This window comes from Nymphalis io, chromosome 16 (genome assembly GCF_905147045.1).
Source record: "Nymphalis io chromosome 16, ilAglIoxx1.1, whole genome shotgun sequence".
Lineage (NCBI taxonomy): Eukaryota > Metazoa > Arthropoda > Insecta > Lepidoptera > Nymphalidae > Nymphalis > Nymphalis io.
In genome coordinates this window covers 11,815,191-11,838,829 of record NC_065903.1, presented here as the reverse complement: position 1 = coordinate 11,838,829, position 23,639 = coordinate 11,815,191, and the positions used below count along the sequence as shown (strand labels likewise).

Sequence of the window (23,639 nt, the reverse complement as noted above, 5' to 3'; positions counted from 1 at the left end):
TTGGAAGTGTGTACACTCCCGTGCCTCGGAAAGCACGTAAAGCCGTTGGTCCTGCGCCTGAACTCTTTCCGGTCGTGTCGGATTGCTGTCCCATCGGATTATGAGAGTTAGGGAATAGAGAGTGCACCTGTGTTTGTGCACACACTTGTGCACTATAATATCTCCTGCGTAGTTGGCTAACCTCTCTCGAGATTGGCCGCCGTTGCCGAAATCGGTCTGGAGGACATTATTATATGTCAACATCATATAGTTTCGGTTTCAATCCGATGAAATATAGAATAGTCAAAGTTGGATTGGAATTGAATTGGGAACGTATCGTTATTAGTAGAATTGAACCCCAGTTATAAAAAGCGACAAACGGTTTCATAATGAAACCATTTACGCGAAGTGTTTACTTATAAACCGTTTGAAAGTTTCAAATATAGTCAAGCGAGTCTATTTTATAAGCTCTCGCAAAAAGTATAAAGTTTTTTTTATAAGACTTTCAATTACGGTAAAAGTAATTGGAAAAGGACAAGTAGTTGCCAGTGCTGATAAATATACGACTTACCTTTTTTAATTACTACTATTATAAGTTTAAACTGCTAACTGAAAGAGATAGATATGTTGCAATATGATTTTAAACATTATAATGATACGGAAAAGTAAATGAGTTTCATTTACTGGTGGTAGGGCTTTGTGCAAGCTCGTCTGGGTAGGTACCACCCACTCATCAGATATTCTACCGCAAAACAGCAATACTTGATATTGTTGTGTTCCGGTTTGAAGGGTGAGTGAGCCAGTGTAATTACAGGCACAAGGGACATAAAATCTTAGTTCCCAAGGTTGGTGGCGCATTGGATATGTAAGCGATGGTTGACATTTCTTACAATGCCAATGTCTAAGAGCGTTGGTGACCACTTACCATCAGGTGGCCCATAATGCTCGTCCGCCTTCCTATTCTATAAAAAAAAAAAAAAAATATTTCTATGTAGTTTAGATTTTTAGAAAAGTATATAAAATATAATAATTAGAATATTCTATTAATTTATACCTTAAACTACCTTACCCGACCGGCCTCGCACGGGTAGGTCTACAAATACAATCTACATAAAACTTTTATATCGTAATACATATATATAACTCCAATGGTTTGCGTGGAGCACGTTATTAAAGCTCCCAGTCGGCATGTTTTTCTTTCACATCTTCAACAACCCAGAATGAATTACACAACTAACCTTTCTCAGGAATCACTCCATCCATCGGTGTAAACCGTATGAAAAACCGTTCAGTAGTTTTTGAGATCATTGCAGACATACAGACTGACGGCGAGGAGACTTTTTTATAAAAAATTTTTTCTTTCTGTATTATATACACATGTAGGTATTTTATAACTTCGTTATATTCTTATTATTATTTCATTTTAAAATCTCGATTGCTTACACTTATTCAGTTAAGTTAGTATATTTATAATTCACCTAAATTAGTCCGTTATATTAAAAACAATACGCGCCGATGACAACTTTTCAACAGATTTTAATTTTGCCAGATTTATTATAAACTAACGGCCCTTATAATTCTACATAATTAATAGGCAAGTATTTCACCAAAGTATACAGTATGACTACTGGATTACTATCAATATTTAAGGACGTGATATTTGACGATCATATATGACAAAAAAAAATACATATAACATAAATATTGATAAACTTCTAAGTAAAGTTAACCAACAATTATGTGATTAATTACGCACCGTGTGGACACCCTAGCTGCGCTGTCGACAGAAAACAGGTATGTAGGTAGGTACATTTAGTTATCACGCGGTATAACGTAAACGTAAAGTTCTATACATATTATATTACATACAACATCCGTTTACGGGTTATATGAACTCGACGCAGAACCCTAAAAAGTACGCTCGCTAATCGGAAGTAAACGCCCTTTTCAACGAGTTCCGCGGCACTTTCTTCAACATTCATGGTCACGCGCTTCCGTAGTATTGAAACTAGTATAGTAGCATAAGCGGTGGCAGGCGCTAAGGAGCACGTAGGGCGCACGTGATCGACTCGAGTACGTGCGATCGGTTATTTTTTTCTGGTTAAGTTTATTTCATGAGCAAGACCTACTCACAAAATGATTACTCTTTTTTAGTTATAAACGTTGCCAAGATAAGCCGATATCGATCTGTAGATAGAACAAGTGGATCTTACCTAGATCAAGGTTCAAATACAAACAACGATGTGGTTATTAGGTTTTTATATATAGAATAGGTAGGCGGACAAGCATATGGGTCACCTGATGGTAAGTGGTCACCAACGCCCATAGACATTGGTATTGTAAGCAATATTAACCATAGCTTACATCGCCAATGCGCCACCAACCTTGGGAACTAAGTTGTTATGTCCCTTGTGCCTGTAATTACACTGGCACACTCACCCTTCAAACCGGAACACAACAATACCAAGTACAGATGTTTTGCGGTAGAATATCTGAGGAGTGGGTGGTACCTACCCCGACGAGCTTGCACAAAGTCCTACCACCAGTAAAGGTTAAAAAATACAGATGCTAACATGTGTCGTGTGAAATGTCACATATGTATCCATGTTCCAAATTTTCTCCTCAAATTGAAGAGTTGCCCAACAGTGGAATACTTACTTGCTGTTACTATACTTCATCTTATTTATCTTATCACGTTCAGAACCGGTCCGTAAAAGGCTTGCATGTACCAAGCTGACGGAACCGCAAAAAATAACGAATATATTAATATTTAATATACAAGTGTATTTCTTATGTCATTATTCATAAGCAAAGTGCCCGTCAAGTTCGTTCGTGGGAGCGATCATTTTTCTAAAGGCACGCTAAATTGATGAGTTAGCCTTCGAGTGCACTCTGCAACTTGATTTATTACCAGCTAAGTATTGCGATCGGATACTGTTGACTGGAAAAGAAAAACAATATTTAAGTTACATTATGTGGATTTTGTATACATTTTACACGTTTATCTAATATATAACTCGTATATTAACTTATTATGTAAAGTTAGCTTGCATATGTGCCACTGATGTGCTTCTCTCATTTTTGTTCTCTGTTTTCTCTATCACAAAGTTCGAATAAGAGTTTGTGAATTCACATTGCAGATTTCATAACACACGAGTTTTCTCGCGATGTTTTCACTCATTGCCTCGAAAAGAAATTGGAAGTCATTGCTAATAAGTAAATATTTTAGTTGATAATAAATTCTTAATTTAACTAATTTTTATATAAATTGTTCTTAGAAACAAAACAATAGGCTTATCGATAACGTAATCAGTCGGTGACGTTATTAATTTTCAACAGTAACGTCATAACTTTTTTTTTTTTATAGAATAGGAAGGTTGACGAGCATATGGGCCACCTGATGGTAAGTGGTCACCAAACGCCCTTAGACATTGGCATTGTAAGAAATGTCAACCATCTCTTATAGCCAATGCGCCACCAACCTTGGGAACTAAGATTTTATGTCCCTTGTACCTGTAATTACACTGGCTCACTCACCCTTCAAACCGGAACAAAACAATATCAAGTATTGCTGTTTTGCGGTAGAATATCTGATGAGTGGATGGTACCTACCCAGACGAGCTTGCACAAAGCCCTACCACCAGTAAAGTCGAAGCATAAACATAAAAGTTTTATTTAAATTTCAATGTGTAGAATAGTCGTGTGGTATTTTTTATATAATCATGGATTATGCCGTTGTTTACCTTTGCCAATAGATGAGCGTTATGATTAATGTACAATGATTCTTATAATATCAATAGCCGGCCAAACATGGGATTAAAGGTACAACGTCCCTTGTGTAATTACTCAATCAACCTTCGTACCGGAAATTGGCTGGCGGTAGGATAATTGATGAGTGAAGTGTGCTTACCCAGTCGGGATATCATAAAGTCCTTGCCCTCAGACATCACATCCAGACTTATAACAAGATTTTTTTTTTAATCTTTATTCATATGTTTTAAATTTGATGAACTATTTTACAGGACTAAAATAAAATTAGTTGCATGCGTAACTTTTACACTATTCCTTATTTTGGAAATAACGAGTATGGTAATATTATATGGTGGTAATGATATTGTTATTTCGAAATATTTTATAAAAATATAAAGGCTCTAATTTCTATCAGGCTAGATAACCATCCATAACATTTCATTGGATTGGATTATAAAAGATTAATTCTTAAGCCGAGATGGCCCAGTGGTAAGAACGCGTGAATCTTAACCGATGAACGTGGGTTCAAACCCGGACAAGCAACTCTGAATATTCATGTGCTTAATTTCTGTTTATAATTCATCTCTGAATGCTTTACTGTAAAGGAAAACATCGTGAGGAAACATGCATGTGTCTAATGTGCATGTGCATGTTCACCGTAATTCTGCCACATGTGTATTCCACCAACCCGCATTGAAGCAGCGTGGTAGAATAAGCTCCAAACCTTCTCCTCAAAAAGGGAGGGGAGGCCTTAGCCTAGCTGTGGGACACTATGTAATCCCAAAAACTACATATTATATATATACATATATATTTAGTATGCAGGATTTTAATGAATCAAGAGATGACGTTGGATTAAAATGGAAAATTAATAATGTGCAGCACTAACAGACAAAATTAAATGTTCGCAATATCTCTTTATAATGCACTAAAACGAGTACATTACGAACACTTCCTTATTTCAAAGGCTTATAGTTCAGCAACGCTTTGAAGTTATTAAGTCAGTTAATAAGACATTGACATATGTAGGTACATATAGACAATGTTATGTAAACGTATGAAAAAAGCCTGTCTGTGATTTCAAAATAACTGCCTCTTTTAAAGTAAATATGGCTATTTGCGAGTCATCAAAACCAGACCAACTAACATTTAATATTATTTACACTATCACTGCGATCTAATAATTTAAATATTTTGTATGTATAATTCAAACAGTAGTATTGCTCGTTTAGGATTGGGATAAGAATGTCAAATCGATTCAGATCAAAACAAACACTATATTAAAGAAGGCTCTTACAAGTACATTTGAATCGTCATTTTAAAGTTATAATTTTAATATAAAACTGACGTTGACAATAAAGGAAACACAGTTGTCATTCTTTTACATCCGTCAAAAAATGTACATATAATAATTATATTAATGTCTCTAGTATGCACATCAAAAAAAAAAGAAAGAGAGAGAAAATGAAAACATCATCATTACTACATATAAAATTTAATAAATAATAAAATAAATAACAATTAGTTTTTCAAAATATTAATTAAATATATATTTATTAAGAGAGAAATGAAATATATAATTATTTATAAAAAGTTTATTGTACTGGGTACAACTTCTATTAATGAACGAAACGCAAATTTATACATTTATGTCTTGAATTACTATTTCGTGATCATTTGACATTTAATAGAAAGTAAGCCGGAGTGCGATATATTATTTAAAATCTTAAACAGAAAATTTTGATCACATTAAATAAATAATGATTTTCATAACAATAGATATAAAAACATCCGTACTAAGAATGTGAACCAGAGTAACGTATAAAGGGACGTCTCCCGGCCATCTGTTGCTAGACATATTACCAACAGATCATGTGTTGACAGTTTTATGTGGTGCGCACGCGCATCCAGCCTGAATTATGACTAGAGTTATGACTCCGGCGTATCCTCATAAACTGGACTGAATTATTCGTATAATCTGCATAATGTTGTAACTGTTTATTCGAACTGTACATAATTTTATTTAAAAAAATATGTCAATAAATTTAATATTATTATTAATTAATATGTAATTAATACTTTAAAAATAAACAAGTATTTTTTATTTTACTTTGTTGTGTAATATATGTATAAAAATGTAATATATTATAATAATAAATATTATAAGACCCAGTCGATATGAATGAAACATCGTGACGTAATTTCCGTTATAGATCGTTACTGACTCAATTACGTGTAATGTCAATTATGAGCTGTCAAATGTAATCATAACCTGTTTGTTCAGATGTTGGATTGCGTTGTATTTTTCCAATCCGTTAAACCAAACGTGGGTCGAAACCAACTTTAACCGACTTTAAAATAAAAAGTATTTATGTATAGCCTATTCCAATTGTAGGAATAAAAATGATCAAAACTTAGATTATCATGCGTTTTGCTAATAGCAGAGCTATGTTATGCACTACAAACAGTTCTTGATTAATATATCGTTATTAACAATAAAATACTATTTCATTGAACTACTTATATCCACTTTAATTTTCTTCCAAAATTCCGTACATAATGAATATCATAAAATATTTAAGATCTCGCGATACTGATCAATGTCAACTGTATATTTTTCTTTACTCCTTTTGTGGTTGGAATATGTTATATATTTGTACGTCCATGAATCTTTCGGAAGCTACACGACTATTTTTCATATTAATAAAGTATACTTCTTTAATAAATGTGTAAGTTTGGATGTATGTTACTCAATCATGAAAAAAAACCTGAACTCATTTGGATGAAATTTGGAATAAAGTTGTATATCCTGATATAAGCTAACCTTACCTAATATATGATAGCGAAAGCGCGTAATATATACTCCTTTATAATAAACTCTTTGAATTTTTGGCATTTAAGTTATCCATTTCACACAATATGTTCGGCTTTTAACGCACACCTTTTGAATTGCTTTGGCCGATGTTTAGACAGAGTTGCATTTATCGTAGTCACGCTCCATCTGGAGTTCTAAGCCTGGTTTAAGTGTTATCACCCGAAAGTTCTCTCGACAAACCAAAATCAACTACTGCCGTTTAGTACGCAAAGCGTTTAAAATAAAAAAATATGCATGTTAATAGCGAGAACGTATTTATAAACTTCGCAGAAGTTACTAGATAAACTTTATAAAATTAAAGTGCCTCGAAGACCTTTCTCGCGGATTGTGTTAACGTAGCGTAATCGCAACATTATAATAAAACTAATGACAATAAAATTGTAATTGATGATGATGAATATAACTCGTATTGTCAACTTCAGCGGACGCTTAGAGTGCTAATCTACTTATTAAAATTTTAAAACGATTGACTGACACACAACGCACAGTCTAACCCGATACGTCTTTATTCGCTGCTTAACTATACAGTTTAACATTAGACTAAAATAATGTAGATTTCATCTTAATAAGAACAGATGTTTTCCACACAATCAAATGTTTCATATTCACTGACTCAACACGAATAAATTACACAGATTAAATAATACGTCTTCCTTTAAATAATTTTAAGCCCTTGCTAACTTCTTGGTAACATTCGCGACGGATTTTCTTATCACAAAATGGCAGAGCACCGCGGTGTCTTTGCATAAATTAGCAATAAGTTAATTCTAAAAGGCGAACAAATGCAACGTCAGTTAACGAGGAACATAAAGATGTGAAAGTCAGGTCCCTGTTAAGGTCAATATACAAGCCGCTCATTTCACTTTGGTTATGAACATCTTTGGACAGTTTACTAGAAAACATTTACTATCCAAATTTATTTTAAGAATGCATATTTTCAATATTATTTATTGAATAAATAGTAGATTCTTAAAACACAACAACAATATTATTTTACATACGAATATCAAAAATCGTATAACCATAAAGGAACTTTTAAATAATGTAACGGAATAAAATAAATGTAAAACTACAACAGTTTCGGAATGTAGATTCTACACAAAAAAACCGGCATAAAAACTCAGTGGCTACTCTTTTTCATCATTTTAATTATATTAATAATTACTGGTGGTAGGACTTTGTGCAAGCTCACAACAATAACAAGTATGTTTGAAAGGTGAGTGAGCCAGTGTAATTATATGCACAAGGGATATAACATCTTAGTTTCCAAGGTTGATGGCGCATTGGCGATATAAGGGATGGTTCACATTTCTTACAATGTCGATGTCTATGGGTATTGGTGATCATTTACCATCAGGTAGCACAAATGCTCGTCCGCGAATTTTTTGTATAAAAAAAAATCAAGAATTAATAGATTTATTATAATCCCGTTTATCTGTTGTGTTTTCCTGATTGAAATTACACAACTTCACGTCGCATTTCTCCATTTTGTTTTTTTCACATGTTTCATAGTTACTCGTATGGTAATCACATAAACTCTGTCCATATGGTTATTCCATAGATATCTGACGTTGCTAACGTTTTGACAGATGGAAATAGTGAGTGCGGCAAAGTAACATATAATCGTTGGTTAACATTGGCTTATTTCAAAATATATAGATATATAAGATTGTTTAATGTTTATATTTTATTGATATTTGAGACAATGCAAGGGTTTTCTATAAATAAAATGATGATTTTCGATTTCAATTTATTAATTTTTAGCGAATAAATTCGATACTGTCATTTAGTGCCATAGAATAAACCTTATATGTATGAATCACATTATCCTATAAAAACAACTGGTATATTTATGGTAAATTATAATAATTAAATAAGAAGAGGCTTTTTACATTTTTTTTATTATGCATTTTATAATTTTAACTTTCACGTAATATGGAACACTTACGAGTACATTCTAAGGCAGATTACAAAAAAAAAATAAACAAATTAAGGGGGTACACTTGCAGTGCTTTTCTGTTAAAACTCACTTGGTATGTTACTACTCACCCGTGAAATGTCGACAAGCTTATTACTTTTATATCATGGTGATACACTATTTTGATGCGTGTATTCATTAAATGTTATAATTATTGTGTTCAATGTCGCATATCACTTTTTGACAATTTACGAACGTTTTCTGCGATGAGTTTCGAGTTTGTTCTTACGGAATAGCCGATTAGATTATAAAGCATTGAAGTTAAGAGTATGCCTGTGGGCAGAAGGCGTGTGACTTGTTTAAGCGAAAACATCCTATTTATTATGGTAAGGCAATATCCAAATTGATAAAATTGATTTAATAAAATACAGTAACTTTTAAGCTTCTACACGTAGAGATCAAAAATAAATTCAAAATTTATATTTAAAATGGTACTACTTTATCGAAATTAATAAATATTTGTTAATTATTTTATATTAGTATTTGAGTGGCTTCAACGAAGCTGGACCTCGTGTGTGGAACCGTCGTAATCGGAGAAGCTAGGGCGTTATTAATTGCGCACATTTGCAGGCGACGTGTGCAACAGTTGGCTAATGTGGTCATATGTTACTTTCTCTGCAGTACCGCAAGATCATTTGTACGAATAAACGTTATTAGTATCTAGTAAACCTATGCATGGAGATATTAACCTTTGAGCCATTTTGTATGCAAAAATCTCAATAGTGACATTGACAGAAAGGTCTTGGTGTTGCTTTATTTCAAAATTGGAACACTAATGGAATGAAGCTCGGTGTCTGTCTGTCTATCAGAGACTTTTTCCTCTGTGACTATCTCGTGTAAATTGTAAAACTTCACTATTGTAATCTGCGGTAACTTAAATATTGGTTTTGGTGCTATAGCTGAATTTTAAAAATAATTCTTTTGTGTATTCTGCAATTATATATTTTTTAAACAAAGTTTTTAATGTATTTCCAATTACTGCTTAGGTAAAAAGTTAAAGATACTAAAGGTACGGTGAAAAAAATAACATAAAAACGTCTTTAAAGATATGAATATTTTATTACACCGTAATAATAATGAAACATCGATAAAGTATAGATTAAAAATATAATTTATTTACAAAAAAAAAAACTATTCTGTTTTCTCATGACTAAAATAAAATATTATATTAAAAAATATATTTATAATAACAGACAAAATAGTATGCTTGTATCACAGATAACATATATATAGATATAAAATTAAAAAACTACAACTAATTTTATTCTTTTTTTCTAGAATGCAATTGCAACGGTCACGCGCGAAGATGTCGCTTCAACATGGAATTGTACAAGTTGTCTGGTCGAGCGAGCGGCGGCGTGTGTCTGAAATGCCGACACTACACAGCGGGACGACATTGCCACTATTGTCGCGAGGGATACTACAGAGATCCCACTAAGCCAATCACTCACAAAAAAGCTTGCAAACGTAAGTTTTATTTTAACAAATTATTTTTCACTACCAGCATTTATGAACCCTCATTTTATACGATTTTATTAAACTTGTCCCCGTGGGTCGTAGCGTTATGTAATATATAATATACCTTTCCCAATAAATAGGCTATTTCAATCAAAAAAACGATTTTTCAAATCGGGCTGATAGATGACGTCAACATAATAAGACAGATAAAAAATGTTTTAATAAAACTCAATGTATTTAAGAGTAGTAAAAAAAATTATAAGTTTTATAAATACAACAAGTATTTATATCTTTTATTACACTGTGCGTATGTATGAAAGAGGTTATAACGTTAACCGTTATTTTTATTAAAACTATAAAATTTATTTAAATACAAGGCTTAAATAGCTCGTTGTGATATGTTGCTTAAATAAGTTACAGATAATATACGTGTGCATTTGGCCGCGTGTAAAAATAAATAAAAGACCGTTTAAACCGTTTAACTTGTTTTTAAGCGATATAAACAAGTCAACGTTTGTTACGCGTATTTGTTTAAAAATTTTTTTTTTTTTTTTAATTTCTAACGTCTTCCTTATATGTGGTCTTATAATGGTTCAAGAAAAATTAAGGGAAAACTAATAATAATAATATCCTGGGACATTTTTCACACACGGCCATCTGATCCTAAATTAAGCTTGTACAAAGCTTGTGCTATGGAAACCAGACAACTGATATACTACACATACTACTTTTCTTTTGTAAATACATACTTATATAGATAATTACACCGAGACTCAAGACAAACAGACATGTTCATGCACACAAATGTCTGTCCTGGGTGGGAAACGAACCCACAACCTTCAGCGTGAAAGGCAAGTATCTACCAACCACGCCAACCGGCTCGTCATAACTAATGGTCATGTCTCGTTTGAATTTCATGTCTCGTTACATGATTTACGCGCGTCATTAGTTGAAACATCTATGAAGTATATATGTAGATATGTAAGGTATACATTATATAAATTTCAAAATATCGTTTCGAAAATCATCTCAAATCAAATCTAAAGTATCAACCGCAGTTCCCGAGATCCAATTATTAGAATAGTCCCAGGGAACGTACAGGATATTCGCAGTAACCACAAAAGAGGTCAGTTTAAGCAAATTGCAAGTGCTACGTATCATGATTCTCATTGTTTCGGGTTCATGTGTTCAGACACGCACACACACTCTCACGCACACGTAGAAATATACACATGTTATATACACTGAATCATGTATATAAAAATAAATAGAAATAACGTATCGATGAAAAAATATTACCTTACCAAAATCAAGTGTATCTTTATAATTATTTTAACATTAACTTAATCTGTCTTATATAATAACAGAATATTATATTAAATGTAATTAATTAATTTACAAAAATCACATTAAAAATTACAAAAAAAATAGTAACACTACTTAATACTTTATAATTTGAATAAGAATTATATATTTCCAAACGCTTTTTTTTAAATCGTATTATCGAATATCTTCTGAAAACAAACAATGTGATATAACTTTCTTTTTTAAATTTGAATACTTTTTTATTTCCATGATCTTCGCCAATGCCATTATTCAATTTAATAAATTCATTTATTTATGAAATTGGTGGGGAAACCTTGTACATATGTACAATGTACATCATAAAAACTACATCGCAAAATATCACACAGTATCAGCGCAACTATTCCACAATGTAATTCTAAGACCCAATCCGATGCCAGCGACCCGTGCCCTTATAAAACCTCTCTAGAGACCCATTTCGAAAACTCCGTAAAGGGTCTGCGAAGTCGTTCAACGATTTCCGGGACGATTTTTATGTGAAAACTATTCGTTCAATGCTTTCCTGTGTCCCGCTTTTATACGTTTACAACTGGCTCTCTGCGAGTTACGACGCTATTCTTTGACCGAAAACTATTTGACGTCTAACAAATCTTGTTATATTTTTTTTTGCATGGTTTTGTTTTTGTGTATTTTTTTTAACTTAATAAATAAAAAAAAGTATAACTTAGTATTTAAAAACAAAGCGTCTTCATTTTTTTTTGTCAAATGTCTTTTGATTATTATTAGTTCTCTAGACGTATATAACATAAAAAATGTCTTGTTTTGTAGCCTGATAAAGTAAAATGTAGCAGTTGATACTGTTTACTCAAACAGACAAATAGTTATACGCCAATATTTGTCTTATACTGGAATCGAATCAACTTTAGTGTAGCATCTACATGAACTGGACTATCCAAAAAATTGAAGTATGAAGTTACTTTAGTTTTATGTGAACTTCATCTGATCTAAGAAAACCCTCAAAAATCATCGTAAAATCAATTAATTAATTTGTGGCGAAAATTCCTGTTGAAATCGAGGGCATCGTCTAATTCCTCAAAAATGACACAACTACGTTCATTACTCTCAGTACATGACAGACTTCGTTCAGCTAATGTATCGTGTCCCACTCTGACTGCGATCGCAAAGGCTTGCTTTCCTAATGAAAAAGCTAGGAATCCGTTTAGGTTCTCTGAGCCACAAATTCTATCCTTTTTCAGTTACAATGTAGAGTAATGACCTAGTCTTTACGTATCAAAGGCTATGTATACTAAAAAAAAATTGGTAGTAATACTGTAATTAATCTAGGACATACATAGTTGTTTGCATTTTAAATGTTTTAGTATAGTTAATAAGATACCTTAAAATATTAGCTTAAAAATAAAATGTCCTCTGCTGTTGCAGATGTCCGTGGGCTTTGATTGTCATTTTCCATCAGGTGAAGCCCATGATCCTTTGCATTAACGTCAATTACACTTTACGGAAATTTTACTTTACTTGGTAGGGCTTTGAGCAAACCCGTCTGGATAGGTACCACCCACTCATCGGATATTCTATCGCCAAATAGCAATATTTAGTATTGTTGTTTTAGTACGGTTTGAAGTGAGTGTGCCAGTGTAACTACAGGCACAAGGGACATAACATATTAGTTCCCAAGGTTGGTGGCACGTTGACGATCTACGGAATAGTTAATATTGCGTTCATCATGTCAATGGGTGTCACTTATCAACAGGCAGCCCATTTGTCCACCTACCTAATACAATAAGTAAAACGGTTTGTTTGTGTGTATTGTTTCAAATATTGTTAATGTTAATTCAATAGCTCTAAATATCTATGTATATCTATATAATCTATGTTTCCAAGCAGCATGCGACTGCCACCCGGTCGGAGCAAGTGGTAAGACATGTAATCAGACAAGCGGTCAGTGCCCTTGTAAGGATGGAGTGACAGGCACGACGTGCAACCGATGTGCTAAGGGCTACCAGCAATCGAGGAGCCACATCGCTCCTTGTATACGTAAGTGGAGGATATTCTTTTAACGTCTAAGAGCTAATTTGTAGCAATTAAGATTTGGGCTAAAGGCGTTGAGTTACTGCGTTTTCGTTCATGATTAATTTATAATAATTTCGTTTTAATTTATATTTGAATATGAAATTGAAGGTCTTTGACAATTGACAAACCTTTTAATATTGCTTTTGTAAAATTTTCATTGCAAATTGTAATCATGATAGAAAAGAAAAACTGCTGATAAGTTAATGATTGTGGTATAGACTTTTACTAGATATTGTTAATAATAATAATAATAATAAAATAAAACTGCAGTGGAAATGCAACAGTTTTATCTCGAGTTAGACATTTGTGTTATGCGGTAGTAAAATCAATCATTTCTTAACTAAAGTAACCAAGCATAAGCATCTTGTCATGAGAAGAAATAGATAATATACCTGTTCAGTTGTTTTTTAACATATCCTTAAAGTTATTTAGATAATATATAACTACAATTATTTATTCATTAATATATTTCCAGGCATACCTCGTGTTGTAACAGCAGTTCAGGCGATGGAGGCGGTGGACGCAGAGCCGGGGCGCGGTAAGTAGTAAGTGGACCTTCAAGCACTCTCGCCTCATCACACTGCATGCTGGTTCTCTTTCACGGTATAAACTACCAGATTGAACATCATTCATTAATTTCAGAATTATTCTAATGAAATATACTTTTATGTTTTCGTATTATGTATCCTATGTCTGAAAGTCTCATTTTCTGGACGAAAAATGAGACCATTATAGGTAATAATTGAAAGACTGAGGATTTGTTCTATATTTAAAAAAATGGCACTATTACTGCAACGTTCAATTTAAATTGAATGTAAATGGAACAAGAATATAAATAGCGATACTTATTAAGTATATTTAAAAAGTGCCAAAAGTGCCACCCGAGTCCATAGATAGTCTGTATTATAAATAAAAAATAATATTGCAAATTGTTTAAGAAAATTTTATGATTTTCAACCTATGTGCGGAACCAAGTATAACTTTGAATATACGAATTCCTTTAAAATCTCTACCAATTATAACGAACGCATCGGAGCACTTCCAAACAAGTTCTGATAAAATAATAGGCGATATAAATCAAAACGACCGTACGTTGTTTCACAATATTGATCGATATATCCGGATAGTCGCTTACTAAAAATATTACAGGTGCATTATTCATTTTTAATATTTATATCTTTTGTGAGAAAAGAGGAACAGCATCTAAATATCTTACTGCTGAGGTAATTATTATTAATGAGATGGTTGCCACAGACGTGACAGATTTTCATCCGACATAATATAAATCAAAATTAAGTAAAATAAAAAAAAACAGCGAGTCTTGCCCGGGTTTCAACTCGGACCCATCGTTCAAGATTCTCGTCTTCTAAACACTGGGCTAACCCGGGTCATCACTCTTAATAAATTAAAACTCCCGAAAGATGTCTATTGGACATGATTGAATTAATATATCTAATACCTTAAAATAAATAGACTTCAAAATTAACACAATTATTATATAAATAAGTCTGCATAGAACCTACATATGGTAACATTTAAATCTTGCTATAAGTATAATAATAATGTCCGCCAGGCCGATTTCGGCCACGGCGGCCAATCTCAAGAGAGATTAGCCAACTACGCAGGAGATATTATAGTGCACAAGTGTGTGCGCAAACACAGGTGCACTCTCTATTCCCTAACTCTCATAATCCGATGGGACGGCAATCCGACACGATCGAAGTTCAGACACAGGACCAACGGCTTTATATGCTTTCCGAGGCATGGGAGTGTACACACTTCCAACTTTCAGACTCCGGGCTGCTACTGAGAATTTTCTGACAGAAAAACCCAATAACTTTTTATTGGCCTGACCTGGGAATTGAACCCAGGACCTCCGGGTCTGCGGCCTTATATCAAGCCACTAGACCAACGAAGCAGTCATATAGGCTAGGCATATATAACGATGCTATAAGTATATAGACATCCAAAAAGAAAGAAACATAATAATCATGCAAACGGAAATATGTATACGAGAAATATGTATATATAAACAAACTAGTACTGTTTTTGAGGAGCTAAAGAAAACCGAGAGTTGCAACTTTTAATAAACACTTCCCTGGCGTAATCATTGTTGTCGCGGAAGCCGCAGCTTTCAAAGACACAAATGTGTTTCATTAATGTAATTAATATTTAGTAATAGTTAGTACCTGCCCGTTTCGGCCTCATATGGGAAGAATAAGGGTTTGCACTTATACTACAAGATAAAATATACAAAGAGTTAATCGAGAATTTTGGGCGTTCGCGGGCGTATGCCGAAGTTTCACCGCAATCGGATAAATGGCTTAGCAACATACAAATATTCATTTATATTCATTAAGTAGGTTTTAGTAAAAGTTAAATAACCAATAGAAAAAAAGGTATTGGAAAAAGGCACAGACGCAAATGTCTGTGAACGCACTAATGATTATTTGCAATATTTATGTAAAATATATTTTCACTGAATCTTGAGCTTTCGCTTTGATATTCTGTTTGTAATTTTGTGCAATTAAATAGAAAAGTACACAACATTTTCTAGCTTTTAAATAAGACTTCATTTACGCAAGCTACTACTTACTACGTCAAAGAAAAGATTCATTTAGAACTTTCTTTTATAATAAGAGTATGGTTATGTTATTCAACAGTTATATATTTATAGGGGTTTTTAATTAACAGTAGAATCCTTGGAGTTTTAAATACTTTTTCTCTGTGATGGTTATATTTTAGTTAACATTTTCCCAAAATGGATTTGGAGCTAAAATAATGCTAATTGTGAATTTGTAGGATTAATTAGGAATAATGATTTTCTGGTGTATTAAGGATCAATAATGTAAGTGATTTAATTAGACAAGACATAAGAATACCATCTTTAATAAAACTCGTATATCTATCAGAAAAAAGCCCCTCAAATCTGCTCCATCTAAAACTGCCCCTAATGCCTATTTACCCTTCTGGTAAACATGCCAGAATCATTAAATCTGTGACCCTAAAACGTTCAGCTAGCTCCTTATACAAGAATGAGCATTGACGTCTTTACGAATATTAATACGATTTAAAAAAAATCTTAATTAGATTCGTCGATTCCTCATCACCACCGTTTAAGTGTTATTAATTTTGTACATCCAACTTATAGTGTAATTAACGTCAACATTTCTCCTACTTATCCCATAGATGTCAAAATTACACATATAATTCATAACGATCAACTTCTATTTTACATCTAAATTAAATGCGTTGTGAAATTTAAATTACCTTATAAAACGGTAAAAGTTATGACGATGAGAAATCTAATAGAACTAATTTTATAAACGAGAATATAATTAATAATATTAAACCTATTCCTTATTTATTGTCTCCAATTTCAATTATGGCTCTTGTTGGTTGCTAACACTAAATATTGTCTAATTTACTGTAATCTTATTGTTTATGCCGTGATCGATCACTTAATTTGGAGTGAATGTATTTTAACAAGATCTATTTTTAAAATAAAATGTGTCATTTGGTAGATCTTGTATAAAATCATTGTTATTAAAATTTGAATAGGACATTCATTAAGAGAAAATACTTATTAGTTGCTAGTGATAATTCCTAGTGTGCAGTTTAGAGGTTTTGCAATTCAATGTCACGTTATAGTTAATGAATATCTCGTGTAATTAATTATTATGTTAAATTACATTCACTTCATTTATATTGATTTGCACATTATAATGATTTCAACAGTCCATTTAACCGTGTCATCTAAATTTTGTTTCCAGGCTTCTTTTATTGTTCATCACCAAAAACTCATAATCATTTTTTTTTTCTTTTATGTTTTAATGAACACGAACTGTATTAAAGTGCGAGGAAGGTAAACGTTTTATGTAGTATTTCCCTTTTTATATAGATTTTATTAGATGCTATAATTAGTTCATTAATAGTCTGATTTGAATATAAATAATTTTTTATAATGTTTCATTAAAAGTTTATAAAGTTTTCTTATTTCGATTGCATTAAATTTAATTTTAATTGTATTGACGACAGCGTGTTAATAACGAATGGCCTTATAAGCGTTGTTTCGCGAGTGTTTAGTTGAACACTGATCATCTTTCTGTTATCATTGATTTGATCTCGGAAATAAGAAGACAGCATTATTTAACTCTTCACCACTGAAATAACGTTTATAGGTAAAAAAAATCGTTAGATCTGAAATTATGTAAATAGTAATAAATAAGTGGTATTGCTTTAGTAAAATTAAATCAATTCAAATATTGCAATAAAATATATGTAGGCTTTTTGAGATTTGTACGAAACGTGTGGATATGATCTGACGTGTGACATGTATGCGACAGCGGACCAGTGCGGACGGTGCCGCGCAGGCGCACGAACTCTCAACCTCAACAAGTTCTGCAGCCGAGACTACGGTGAGACATTTAAAGTTTTAATGAGACCAAAACTATAATTAATATAAGTAACAGAACCCATTTAATAATATGTTCGTTAATAATAAGTAATTTTAATAAAGGTCTATAAAACTTCATATAAATAAATTAAGCTGGTATTTTGGGTATAATATAATAAATACTTTTAATGATACTATATAAATACTTTTTATTTTAATTTTACTGGTAGGGTTATGTGCAAGCTCCTCTGGATAAGTACCACCCACTTATCAGATATTCTACCTTAAAACAGCAGTACTTGGTATTATTGTGTATCGGTTTGAAGGTCGAGTGAGCTAGTGTAATTACAGGCACAAGGGACATAGCATCTTAATTAAGTATTCGACGGTATTCGATTAGCGCTTTCATAACAAGTACAACTCATGTCCCTTCTTTCTACAAGATAAACACGATCAAAATCAAACTGACATTTAGAGCGAACCTGATAGTAACCGTAACAGCCTGTGAATGTCCCACTGCTGGGCTAAAGGCCTCCTCTCCCTCTAAGAAGGTTTTGAGCTTTTTCCACAACGCTGTAGTATTTTAGTGAACTCGGATACTACGATGCATACGATGTTTTCCTTACCGGCGAGCCTGAGATGAATTATAAACACAAATTAAAAATTAAGCACATGTAATCCAGTAGTACTTGTCTGAGCTTAGATTGCGATCATCGGTTAAGATTCATGCCCTCACTGCTATCTTGGCTCTTGATAACTTGATAGTAAGAGTGCTAAAACGTTTGATTTTTAAATCTTCGGCTTCTGCTGATAGAACGAACACTATTCTGATTTAAATGTGTTCAATAAATGATTATTGCATTGATTTCTGGATGTCTGATGTTGCTAAGCTCCTTTACCCATGCGTAACTTCTTGCAGTCATAATGGGTCGGGTGGTCGGTCGCGAGGCGGCGGGCGGCGTGGCGAGCGCGGCGACGGACGGCGGCTGGGTGCGGCTGGCGCTGAGCGTGCAGGCCGTGTACAAGCGCGCGCCGCGGAGCCGCTTGCGACGAGGCGCCGTGGCACTGTACGTGCGCGCCGCGGACCTCGCTTGCAAGTGTCCCAAGATCAAGATCAATAAGTGAGTGTTACGAACATGATATTCGTTTATATCTACAAAAACATTCCTTTTGCCTATTTCGATACAATAAAATTCATCTTTAATGTTTTACCTAATACCTGCCACCTACACAATCTCTTAATCTCAAATATTTTTTAATTTGATTAGAAGGTTGGTGAGTCTTGCAAATGACTCAATGTACATTTACTACGCTTGGCGTATAATGTAGACGATTGAAATGTATAAAATTAGAAGTTAACAAAAAGATAATTATTTTGATCTTATTGAAAAATAAAATCTAAATGATTTACATACTCTAAAGTACTGTTCTTTTCTTCACAGGTCCTATTTAATCCTAGGAGTGGAAAAAGAGGGGGCATCGTCTGGTTTGCCGGGACTGACGGTAGGAGATAGAACTCTTTTACTGGAGTGGCGGGACGACTGGCATAGACGCATCCGTCGTCTACAAAGGCGCGCCATCAACTGCCATTAGCGGACGCAATTGCGTACACCATCTTTAAATTAACGTCATGGATCCGAATGAAACAGCCTAAGAAAGCATGAAGGCCTATTTAAAGGAGTTTGTAAGGTATTCCGTCTATGTTCCGTGCATATTGAAAGGATAGAATATAACTGCCATTAATGCTGATTAATAAAATAGATTGACCTAGTCGCAATTAAGAATATACAATAGTATCATGTTACTAATATTTGAGAAATAGTTAACTTTAATGTATTTTTTTTTAAATGTAAAATTCAAATTTCGAGCGTTTCGCAGATTGTTATTAAGCCTAAACTAATAAAGTTCTTATTGTCCCTTAATAAAACTTTTATAACAAAAAGATAACAATTAAATGTGACTTAATTTCTTACTTCCTAGGATTTCGTTATCGATACGTATTTATGTGACGAAAACTCTCTTGTTTAATAGAGTTGGTTTTGTGAATTAATAATGAACAATATTTTAAAATTAATTATTTATGAAACTTTGTCGTTAATTACTGTACCCTACGTGATTTATAAGATTATTTATTTAAATATCTAGATGATAGGACTAACACAAGTTTCGTTCCATTCTATGCATTTTTGTGTAACTGTTATTTTATAATAAAAATGCGTATGTTGAAATTGTTTTTAAGTACTGGCAACACTGATAATATCATATGTCCAATTTGGCGCGAAACGAACGCTCTGTTCTTCCGCGCTCTCTTTTGATACATGATATTATTTATTGTAAAATATAGATTTAGGGTAATTTTGAAGATGGTTCATCTCCGCAAAGCATAGTCATAATGTTTTAACGTACCTCATTTATTAAGAAAACATTAGATAAGATTTACTGTCTATTTATTTATGAATGAAAACTCCTTGTCAAATATCCTTGTTATTGATTGATTCTCTAATATAATCATTTTTCATTACCTTTATTGTTTAATAATATATAATGACATTTCTTGCCAAAGCAACTGTTTCGAAGTTCTCGAACGACGAGTACTTATATTTCTTGAGAATAAATATTTAGAAGTAGTTTTTTTACGTAATCTTTTTCGTCGCCTCACTAAAGGTATGTACAGTATTATTAGCTTTACTAAAATATACATTAAGTCGGTTTTTAAACGTACATTTGACGCCAACGCGCCCGACCCGTTTGAAATTCGAATTCTATTTTCAAAGATTTAAATTTTGGCTTTACCGAACGTCATTCACATGTTCTACAATTTGAATCTGACAAAAGAAAACAATGTATTCAATAAGTGTATTTCTTGTACACTCATGTAATCATGTACAATTGAGCCGTCAAAATTATACGCTCAGGTACAGTTACAGACACAATGCAACAAATCATCTCGCCGCACGATGGAACAATTTACAATAATCCATTGTTGCTATTTGCGGCGTATCGCCGTCGGACAAACAAATATGGCAGCGTAATGGACGCCGTAGGACGTTGAAAATAATGTATATGAAAATGGGTCTACATTTTTTATATACTTTTTTATTGAAATTGAAATCTGATTACTTTTTTACGGTTTATTTAAAACAAATAATGAAACATATTGGGCATATTCGATGCGTGTCACTTTGCTGAAACTGCTATTAAATTGGATGTACTTTATTTTAATAAATTTTACAGAATACAAATTAATTATATTTTTACAAAATTTGATATTTATTTTTTATTTCAATAATCGCGAAATAGGTAGCAAAGAATACACAGCCTAGTCTGCTTTTTATTTATTATTTTATACGCGTTATAGGCGTCAAATGTAAGTTTTTTTTTAATTAATTAAAAAAAAATAATCGTTTAGATAACGTATTTATAAACTTAGATATTTCGCTTGATTGTATTGCGGATTGTAAAAAGTGTATTTAGTTGTAGATCTATCTATTAACCTGTTTCTAGTTATGCATATCTTTAGATTTCGTAATTCATATAGGGATATATATTTTTGCGCGCTCATATCTGTTTTTTTAAACAACTTTAAGCAAAGGCGTGCAAAACATTGAAATATATAATATAGATGAAAAGATGGTAATTGTATAGATATAGACAGTTTTTATTTTAATTGTAATTTGTGAATATTTCTTTCTTCCAAAACAGCGTAGTTTAAAAAAAATACTCTAACAATTTTAAAATCATTTATTAAAAATACATCACAATATTTATAAACGAAAATTAAATATAAAAAATAAATTACGCACAACTAAAATTTATTTCGCTTCGAGTAAATTTTTTTTTTTTTATTTGTGTTCAGGCAGCGGTTATATTTTAGGCTACACTTATTTATATTATAAGGAATGTCAATTGAATTTAAGGCATGTGAAACACGATCGAGTCATATCGAACCAGAGACAATTATTAAAAAATAATTGCTTGTTGTCAATGATATGTTCGGTGTGTATTTGCGAAGTTGTGTTTTTATGATACCCTGCTCCTGTGATGTAATAAATGTTATTGGTTATATTTATTTAAAATAAAATTACATTAATATACGAATTATGTTTTTTATTTATAAATAGCAATAAGTATACTGTTCCTAAATAATTATGCCAAATTAAATAATGCTTTATTTTAATTTAATTAAAACTTAAATTCAAGCCGAAAGCCGAGATGGCCCTGTGGTAAGAAAAAGCCGAGATGGCCCTGTGGTAAGAACGCGTGAATCTTAAGCGATGATCGTGGGTTCAAACCCGGGCAAGCACCACTGAATTTTCATGTGCTTAATTTGTAATTATAATTCATCTCGTGCTTTACGGTGAAGGAAAACATCGTGAGGAAACCTGCATGTGTCTAATTTCACTGAAGTTCTGCCACATGTGAATTCTACCAACCCGCATTGGAGCAGCGTGGTGGAATAAGCTCCAAACCTTCTCCTCAAAAAGAGGAGAGGAGGCCTTTAGCCCAGCAGTGGGACATTCACAGGCTGTTACGGTTACGGTTAAATTCATTTCATAGATGTCATGGATTAATTATTTTCTAAAATAATGTTGTAATTTTTTAATTAAAAATATATTTAATGCAACTCCTGATCAGTAACATTGACAGGTAAGGCCAGCTGATAGTATCCGACTTTAAAGACTTAACACCCAGTCATCCTTATTAACCTGGAACCTTAATACGTTCTAATCCTGAAATTAATATATATACATATTAATATATATATATTAATCCTATAATAGTCAATATATATATAATGACTGGACTAACAAGTACTACACTATATTTGATAAATATTTTGATAAAAATCCGTAAGCTGTACTTAAATTTGTGCTAAATAAAATGAAATCTTATTGGTGGCAATTCAAGTACAGATTCTGAAATTACATTAAAAAAAATTATGCTTCACCCAATAAATGATCATAATAAATTTCAAAATATGTTCACCCTAGACGTAGGAAGAAACAATAAAGGTACTACCGCAAGACACCTTTGCAAACCTATAACACGAACTTGATATAAATAAGCCCTTGTAAGACAATAAAGTTCCCCTGTCCACGCCCTCCACTTCATGATTTCCCCAAGGACACTCCCCTGATACCGTGATGGCAACACTTAATGTATCTGATGGGCATGTCTCTTGATATATCGACATACGTGACGAAGAAAACGTGAGAGATCAACGAGATGTAATAATCTTATAATCGTTATATATTTATAGAATTGTTTATAGTTGATTTCTTGGAAGGCGTACGAACAAATGCCCTGATGGTAAGGTATAACACTCATGAACACTGTCTTTGCAAGAAGTATAATACCCTACCATTCGCTGCCAATATTGGGATCAATTTACTCTAAGAAGTTTTGTGTAAAGTGTAATTACCCTGACGCAGTCACCACTGTTCCTCATCACATCCTATGCGTTATTCCTCACACCGTTGGTTGTCTGGAAGAGATCGCTATGTAGCTATATGTTACTCATATTTAGGTCGCATTCATGTTGTTTTTTTTTTAACTTTGTGGTGTACAATAAAAGTATAAAGTACTTATTCGCTCACTCTTTAAACCGAAACACAGATACGCTTAATAGAGTTTTGATGTTTTGTGAATAAAAAACACCACGTCGCAAAGACATGTTATCAAAATGTATTACGGATCTAATAGTATTTATTTTGAAAAAAGATAGCGTGATTCAGAAAATCTTATAAATTTATTAAGGCCATCTATTGATCAATGTTAGAACTAGGAAATGCCCGCACATAATTACATAT

At 32.7% G+C, this 23,639-nt stretch overlaps 1 protein-coding gene across 2 annotated transcripts in view; it reads left to right on the top strand.

Annotated features, from left to right (window-relative positions):
* The window catches only part of LOC126774298 (netrin-B-like), a 184,209-nt gene extending 162,289 nt beyond the window's left edge, over positions 1 to 21,920 (top strand). The window contains exons 2-7 of one of the 2 annotated variants that reach the window (XM_050495752.1): positions 9,861 to 10,049; positions 13,248 to 13,397; positions 13,909 to 13,971; positions 17,780 to 17,851; positions 18,749 to 18,950; positions 19,272 to 21,920. In XM_050495752.1, the coding sequence (XP_050351709.1) occupies positions 9,861 to 10,049; positions 13,248 to 13,397; positions 13,909 to 13,971; positions 17,780 to 17,851; positions 18,749 to 18,950; positions 19,272 to 19,422 (827 nt within the window). In that variant the 3' untranslated portion in view covers positions 19,423 to 21,920. Of the gene's footprint in view, positions 1 to 9,860; positions 10,050 to 13,247; positions 13,398 to 13,908; positions 13,979 to 17,779; positions 17,852 to 18,748; positions 18,951 to 19,271 lie in introns of both variants that reach the window. The other variant, XM_050495753.1, reaches the window with a different exon arrangement.
* The last annotated feature ends 1,719 nt before the right edge of the window (positions 21,921 to 23,639 follow it).